The sequence below is a fragment of the Myotis davidii genome, unplaced genomic scaffold (assembly GCF_000327345.1).
Source record: "Myotis davidii unplaced genomic scaffold, ASM32734v1 scaffold296, whole genome shotgun sequence".
NCBI classification, from domain to species: domain Eukaryota; kingdom Metazoa; phylum Chordata; class Mammalia; order Chiroptera; family Vespertilionidae; genus Myotis; species Myotis davidii.
In genome coordinates this window covers 2321435-2330288 of record NW_006288889.1, presented here as the reverse complement: position 1 = coordinate 2330288, position 8854 = coordinate 2321435, and the positions used below count along the sequence as shown (strand labels likewise).

Here is an 8854-nt window from a genome sequence, read left to right as displayed (position 1 = left end):
AAGAGGAAGAGGAAGAGGAAGAGGAAGGGGAAGCAGGAGGAGGAAAGAAGAAAATAGGAACAATAAAATGGCAATAAATACATATGTATCAACAATTAAATCTAAAAATCAAAATACATGAACAAGAAATCTAATCAACAAAATAGACTGTTGAATAAAATAGAACCAGAGGCATGGAAACATGGAATAGACTGACGAGTGAATCTCAGGGAAGGGAAGGGGGGACAGAAAGAGGTTAACCAAAGGTCTTATATGCATATATGCATTACCTATGGACACAGACAAAAGAGTAGTGAAGGCCTGGAGTGGGGTGGGAGCTGGCTGGCAAGTGGTAATGGGGGGTTGGCAGGGAGTATCTGTAATACCCCCAGCAATAAAGATTTTTTTAAAATAAAAAAATAAAATAAATGTCAGGGGTAAGTAGGCATCAAGAAAGAGAACCTGTCCAGACAATGTGCTCAGTAGTTGAGCATCAACTCATGCACCAAGAGGCCATCAGTTCAATTCCCGGTCAGGGCACATGCCTAGGTTGCAGCCTCGGTGAGGGGTGCATACAGGAAGCAGCCAATCAATGTTCTCTCTCATTGTTGTTTCTATCTCACTCTCCCTCTTCCTTCCTCTCTCTAAAAACAAAACAAACAAACAAAAAAAACAAAACAAAACAAAAAACACAAAGAAACAATAGAAACATATTTTTTAAAAAGAAAAGAAAGAACCTAAAAGCTCTCTTATTTTACTTTTTCAATTTAGGTCTTTGACCCATCTGCAATTGACTTGGGTATAAAGTAGAAATCAAGATATACCATTTTCTAGACCAATAGCTAATTGACTCAATTTATAGGTTATGTTTACAATCTTCACAACTGTAGCTTCATACAAGATCATGGTATCTATAGTATAAATCTTATAAACTTGTCATTTTTATTTAAGACCATCTTGACTGTTCTTGACTCTTTACATTTCCATATGACTTTTAGAATAAGCCTGCCCATAACACACACACACACACACACACACACACACACACACACACACCCATACTTGCACAAATAGTGCTGAGATTTTGAGTGGGATGGTTTTTAATCTATAAATTCACTTGGGGACAACTAACATCTTTATAATATTGAGTCTCTCAATCCATGAACATTGTATATCCCTCCATTATTGAGGTCTTTTGCAATTTACTCAATAATATTGTTGTTGTTTTTAGTTTGTATTACAGAGGTCTTGAACAGCTTTTGCTAGCTTATTCTATGTCTTTGATAATTCTCGATGCTACTGTAAATGATACTTCTAAATGTAATTCTATTGGTTTGTTGGTATTTATAGACATACACAGAAATACTACATATATATATATATAGACTAGTTTTCTTGCTAAATTCATTTATTAAGTCTAATAGTTTGTTCAGATTTTCTTCCATATACACATTCATAAATACCCTATTTTAACTACAGATAATCTTAAAGTATTTCACAAATACTCTCAATACTGTGTCTTAAGATTATACAACTCATGAAAATCAATAACTTCTGACACTCTCTCTCTGGAAAGTGGATATTTAAACTTCCCCTGCAGTCCTAGCTGGTTTGGCTCAGTGGATAGAGCATTGGCCTATGGACTGAAGGGTCCATGTTTGATTCTGGTCAAGGGCACATGCCTGGGTTATGGGCTTGATCCCCAGTAGGGGGCATGGAAGATGCAGCCGATCAATGATTCTCTCTCATCATTGATGCTTCTATCTCTCTCTTCCTCTCTGAAATCAATAAAAATATATTTTTTAAAAAACAACATTTAAACTTCCCCTGCACATCCATCATTCACCTAAAAATATTCATTAGATACCTACTGCGACCAGACTTAAGTTGCTACTAGTTTTGGAAATAGGATAGTTAGGAAGATAAATGGTCTGCAGCACCACAGGATTTACAGTCAAATAAAGAAAACTAAGTATGACAACTTCCGTGGCAGGCGGGGACCTAGAGTGCTATGGAAGCACACAGCCACACAGCAGAGGCCCTCCCACTTCTGTTCTGGCAGAGACAGTACAGAAAGGCTCCCTGGCAGAAGAAACAGCTCAGCGGAGAAGTGAGAAAGGGAAGCTGTTATCCAGGTTAACAGGAATCCCAGAGCATGCTGGGCAGAGGGAATGGCCTTGCAAACCTCATGGTCACAGAATCTTACCATGGTAAAATAAAAGCACATTTCCAATAAACTGTTTTACTGTTTACCTGGGTGTATTAATTGGATATATGCTGCATTTATTCCATATTTATTCTTGGCTACACAGGTAAATGGATATAGATAAAATTCACTTTTCACTTCTGAAATATTAAGCATTAGGATGACTGTGTTCCTGTTTTTGGATGCAGGATTTTCCACTCTGTTCAAAAGAGAGAGAGAGAGAGAATAAGTTGTTTTAAGTAAACTGCATGAACAACAAGTAAGTCACGTGCATGGTCTTTCTCCCTACTTGTTGCATAAATGAAGGCAGAAACAACCACCAGCCTATGCACAGGTATAACAATCAGGCTGTTAGCAACATTGATCGAGATGTTATGGACCTACGTCCATTACCAGTAAAAGATGCAGTAGGAGAGAAACCGAATAAAAATCACCAGCTTCCAAGAAGAAAAATATGAACATATGCATTTTGGTCTCCATGGGGCACAGAAAGGACTATATGGAACAAGAGTAGAGTAGGCAGACGGCACAGGATTTGAAGGTGATGCTAAGGAGTCAGGAGTTTATCCCTAGAGGTTCCAGGAGCCCTGAGGACTTGAGCAGCAGAAGGCGTGACTCTTGGCCCATTTTATGCGTCCTTTTTAGATTACTTAAAAAGTGGAATAACATGAAGATTGCTTCACCGGAATGTTGCAACATATGTAAGTAATTTAACAGAAAGACTTCCAAGTTGTCCTGAATTTGCACCACAATGACATGCATTTTTATCTTAAATGTACAAGCTCTTGTAAATCCTGTTTAGCTGAACGAAACTCAATATGGGTGGCAAAGGGTTAAGAACCAATCAACCACCAAGTAACTTTTGCTATTCCAGTGGTCGTCAAACTGCGGCTTACCCTAATTAAGTTAATGACAGTGTACCTACCTATATAGTTTAAGTTTAAAGAATTTGGCTCTCAAAAGAAATTTCAATCGTTGTACTGTTGATATTTGGCTCTGTTGACTAATGAGTTTGCCGACCACTGGAAACCATCAAGGCTGTATAAAGTATAACGTGCAACTTAACACCCAAACGTCTCTGCTGTGGTTGGCGCTCAGCATGCTTACTGTATGTAGTCTTCCACTAGCACCGGGTCGTCATCATCAATCAGTGACCCGTTCCACTTCCAGTAGACAAAGTTAGTTACACGGCCAGTGACGTTGCATACCAACTGCAGCTGGGATCCTGCGAAGCAATGCATTTTAAGGCCTAACATTAATTAATTTTTAAGTGATCCATTTATCTATATTAACAAGTGGCTACTGAATAAGAATCTTAAATTATAGGAAAACACAAAGAAAAAGAAAAATCACCCTTACACTTACCACCTAGAGATAACCACTATTAGTAACATTTTGTATCTCATTCCTTATCTTCTCTATGTACATATGCAATTATTTAAATGGGTGTTATTATCTACTATTTGTAATTATTATTGGGTTGGGAACGTTGGCTCACGAGATTAGCCTTCCAAAATAGGCTCCTTCGCGGCTGGCTCAGCATTCCACAATCAGAACAGAATATGATGATCATTTTCCCAGTGCTAAACACAATCTGTTCCTAATTTTTCATTATTATGATTACTATTCCATGAGCATTCTTGTACACCAATATTGTACATTTTCCAAAACAGCACTCCGAGTGGAAATCCAGAAGTAGAATCCAGTTAAAGGAGATACATTGTAAAAGCCAGCCCCTCTCGCCCACACAAGACTGCACTTCCCACTTGCCCGGCATGAGTGCTGTGCGTTCACCCCAGGCTTCCCCACGAGTCAGTGCTGACTCAGAGAGGAAAAACATTCCATTCACATTTTGCCTGCGTTTCTTGAATTAATGGCGAACTGACATGTTTTTTATAAGCTTAGCGTTCCTTTGCCTTTAAGAACTGCTGGTTATACCTACTGCCCATTATTTCCTGGCATCATTGTGGTAACGCTTATCACACACGACAACTCCAAAAACCCTCAGTGTTGCTTGCTTTCATTTCATTGTTATGGAAATCCTTTGGTAAAGATATTTTTATTTTTTGTTTGGTCAAATTTATAACTGTTTATCTGTTTTCACTATTTTTTTCTAAAATCCCCCTCTACCACCAAATCAGGAAAATATCATGTACATTTTATTTGGGGCACGTCATACTTTAATTGTTTTATCCATTTAAGGGGCCAAGGAAATCTTAGCTGTTGCAAGGGTTGTGGCCCTCAAAGGGCCATAGTACATCGACAGACAGACAGAATCTGTGATGTAAGTCCTGAGAGAGGAGCAGGGCTGAAGGGAAATGTCTTTTTAGGCTCCCAAGGGGGCACAGTCACGAGAAAGGATTGGGAAATGCTGCTCTCAATTCTACAGGCCCATATATAATTATGAGTTACACATGTTTGTTAGCTTATATCTAAGAATTGCTTTATATTACCATACATCCCGAGTAACAAATTAACAGAACCCACAGGTCACAACTCTACCTTCTAATCCTTGTCTTCTTGCAGTTACTATTACAGATGAGAATTTTGTACACTAACATGATTTTTGATCCTCTGGTACCAAAACCTGCCTTTACGCTTAGACCAGCGGTTTCTCATGGAACGGTCAGTGATGGTGAAAATGTGCTCTATTGTGTTAACCCTGAAGTCACTGGTCACATGTGGCTACTAAGCTCTTGACTGAGAAAGTATTCAATTGAACTAAATTAATTCAATTTAAATTTACATATGCGTAACTACATGTGGCTTGCGGCTATTGCACTGTATGGGGCTGGGCTGGATGTTTATAAGATTTTATTCGTGGGATAAACTATGTAGAAGTTAACTAACTTGTGACAGTGTTTTTCTAGAACGACATCCTTTTGCCTGCAGTCTAGCTCTCCTGCCTAAAGCACGAGAGGCGCCTGTGTGCCGGGAGTCACATTCCCACCCTCGGCCTGCTGAGGCCGGCCTCTGGCTGGGGTTCTAAGCAGGGACAGCCCAACCAGGTGTGGTTCGATGTGTGCCATAAGAGGCAAGAAATCCAAAGGAACATTTAATATGCAACCTGAGCCACTTTCTCTCTAATTATAGGCATGTCCAGTGAACAGCTTAGGCTCTGTGCAGTAAAGGTACAATTTATCTTCACCTCGAACTCAGAATAATTACCGCAGTCTGTCCTGACTGGAGGCTACTCACCCGGGACCACTTCCATCGTCTCGTTCACCGGACTCACAATCTCAGGGCTCTGGGGCCTGTTCTTCTCTGAAATAAACATCCACAGGCTCTCAGTCTCGCACAGATCAGGGTCTCAAATGATACCAACACTTGGCAAGTACACCAAACTATACATGGCGTCCGGCAGATATTCCCTCAAATGTCGGAAGCATTTATGGCAGGAGACAGAGGCAAGAAGTGAAAGAGGGGGCCAGCACGAAGGCCACAGCCAAATCATGACAACCCGCTCCAAAGCCTGCGCCCTCTGAGCCCAGCAGCTTGGGCTACACAAAACCACAGGCAACACAGGCCCCGGCTGCAGACAATGGCTCTCCTAGAGCCAATCAGGATGAGGAGTGGGCTGGTGCTTCCCTGGTGGAGCATCACTCTCCAGAGGGCTTTGCTTATACACGGGACCTTTACTAATGACCCAAGAGTAGAATGTCAAGCAATTTGGCATAACTTATTAAAACAGGATAAAAATAGTAAGTAGCTCCAGAAATTAATCTGACTGTTATTTACAAAAACATTGGCTTCAAGGGGTAACCTGTGGCCAACCCTGAGAAACTATGATCTTAAATGCCAGCTCCATAAGGCAGGATCCTGTCTCTTTGGTTTGCTAACAGTTCCTGGCATGTAGTAGATGCTCAATTAATAGTTTTGAATCTTCCTTTAGAAGAATATTTAAAAATGACCTCACCCCTGATTAAGTACATTATGTCTACACAAGGGATCAGAAAAGGAGAGGAAGAATATGTCTGCTGGTCTGGTTGCTACAAGTCAGGAAGAACAAACCAGAGCTACACAACGGCCAGAGGGAGGCTGCTCAAAGGTCAAGATGGTTGTGACTGTTGAAAACTCTGATTCACTGATACTAGTAGGAATTAATTCTGATTCAACAAAATAATAAACTTTGAAAAAATAAAGTATGATGGAAGTAAGAAAGCTCCGCTGTAAGTCAGGCGGTCCAGTTCTGGGTCCCTGCCCTGGGACACGCCCTCCTGTGCCTGTCCCAGCATGATTCGCAGTAGGGACTCCTTTAACTTTCAAACCCCCACAAGTGACCATTATCATATACAGTTTATGGAGCTCTCAGAAAGAACCATCATCAACCATCCCAAAGACTGAGCCTCCTTGGTCAGCTGCAAACCTGGGTCATATCGTCTGTTTAATTAGCACTTCCTCTGAAGCAGGAGGGAAGCCATTTACATAGTATTTAGCAACAAAAGTTAAAACCAGGTGACTTTTGGCAAGTCATCCAGCTTCTCATGGCTTCAGCTCCTCCATGGACATGCAGATGATATTAGAATCCTGATCCCTGGGCCTTCCCAGGTGGGAAGTCTTAGGACAGAGCTGTGACTCACCAAGAGTTAAAAGCTTGATCACCCGGCTGATGTGATACTGCTTTCCCAGGATCGTGTAGGATGCGCGGCAAGTGTAGTTCCCTTTATGCGCTTCAGTCACATTCATGATGATGAGTTTATTTGATTCTCCAATGAAGTTTGCATCGTCAAGAAGTAGTGGTTTGCAGTCCTAGATAGAGCAACAGGAAGAAAGTATTGAAAACCAATTAAAAACTTTCTCCAGTCTGCCAGAAGGAAACATTCCACTTTTTCATATCAGCAAATGTTTTATACATATGCAATATGTACATTATATTTCATATATATTTATACATATATACAAATATGTACTTACACACACACACACACACACACACACACATATATGAAAAGAAAGATTCCTTGCATAACAAATTTTAATGTGATTTTTGTGGCAAAAGTCATAATTATACTCCTAGGATATTAAATGCTTACACCTATGAGCCTTGCACTTTGAAAACAAATTTATTTGGAAATAAAAACACAGTGGAGGAAAGAATGCTCACACTATATAGTTTGTCTGTGTTGCTGTACTTCCTTTCTTCACAGATATTATTGACTTTGTGTTTCTTACCCTGCACAGCATGATTCCCCAAGGAAGCCCTAACAAGCTCAGTAGATCAAAGGCAGCAAACTGATAGTTTCCATGGAGTGCTAGCCAATCTCTTCTAAGACAGTTACAGAAACTACTGCCCTGGCTCAGTTGTTTGGCACATCCTCCCGTACACCGAAAGGTCACGGTTCCATCCTCGGTCAGGGCTCATGCCCAGGTTGTGGGTTGAATTCCCGATTGGGGTGTGTGCAGGAGTCAACCTATTAATGTTTCTCTCTCTCAAATCAATAAAAACATATCCTCCAGTGAGGATTAAAATAATAGAAAGAAACTATTAAGTTATTTAAGGACCACTTGATTTTTTTTAATATCTTATTGATTTTTTACAGAGAGGAAAGGTGAGGGATAGAGAGTTAGAAACATCGATGAGAGAGAAGCATCGATCAGCTGCCTCCTGCACACCCCCCATCAGGGATGTGCCTGCAACCAAGGTACATGCCCTTGACTGGAATCGAACCCGGGATCTCTCAGTCTGCAGGCTGACGCTCTATCCAGTGAGCCAAACCAGCTAGTGCATGGACCACTTGATATTTTAATAAAACACAAAAGAATAAATTTTGTGCCCTGGCCTGTGTCACTCACTCGTTAGAGCATGGGCCCATGTACCAAAGAGCTGCAGGTTTGACAGATCAACCAATGAACTTGTATGTATATATGCATGGGGTGGTGAGGGCCTGGGGCAGGGGGCGGGGACAGGAGTGGCTGGAAGAAGTTAATGGTCCCAGTCAAGGACCTGTACCTGGGTTGCAGGTTCAATCCTTGGGCCCAGCTGGGTGTGTGCGGAAGGCAACAATGGATGTGTCTTTCTCACATTGACATTTCTCTCTCTCACCCTCCCACCTTCCACTCTCTATAAAAATCTATGGAAAAAATATCCTTGGGTGCCCAGCCGGCATGGCTCAGTGGTTGGCGTTGACCTATAAACCAGGAGGTCACCATTTGACTCCTGGTCAGGGCACATACCCGGGTCGCAGGCTTGATACCCAGTGTGGGGCGTGCAGGAGGCAGCCAATCAATGCTTCTCTCTCATCATTAATGTTTCTATCTCTCTCTTCCTCTCCCTTCCTCTCTGAAATCAATAAAAATATATATTTTTAAATGTATCCTTGGGTGAGGATTAACAAATAAACAAAAAAAGAATACTTTTTAAAAAATAAATAGTTATCTCTTAAAAACCCTAAATTTATACTGCCTTATCTTTAAACTTCTTTTATTCTTACTATACTCTTTTTCAACTATATCTTCTTAAGAAAAATAACAGAAAGTAAGCTTTTAGTAAGGCTGCAAATTAAATATATGCAGTCATAACTTTTTCAAATGTCCTATTAAGTTTCACTACTCAAAAGTAAATGATATGCCAAATGAAAATGTACTTTGCAGATTCAACATATTGTCTGTGAAAGAAAACTATTTTATTTGCTGCAAAAGTAAAATACTATATTTAATATAACATTACGT

At 40.5% G+C, this 8854-nt stretch overlaps 1 protein-coding gene across 1 annotated transcript in view; it reads right to left on the bottom strand.

Annotated features, from left to right (window-relative positions):
• IL1R1 (interleukin 1 receptor, type I) overlaps positions 1-8854 on the bottom strand; it is a 32251-nt gene that overhangs the window by 5189 nt on the left and 18208 nt on the right. Inside the window, 4 exon segments of the mRNA XM_015562236.1 lie at positions 2233-2384; positions 3293-3410; positions 5384-5449; positions 6766-6934. Of these exon segments, the coding sequence (XP_015417722.1) occupies positions 2233-2384; positions 3293-3410; positions 5384-5449; positions 6766-6934 (505 nt within the window).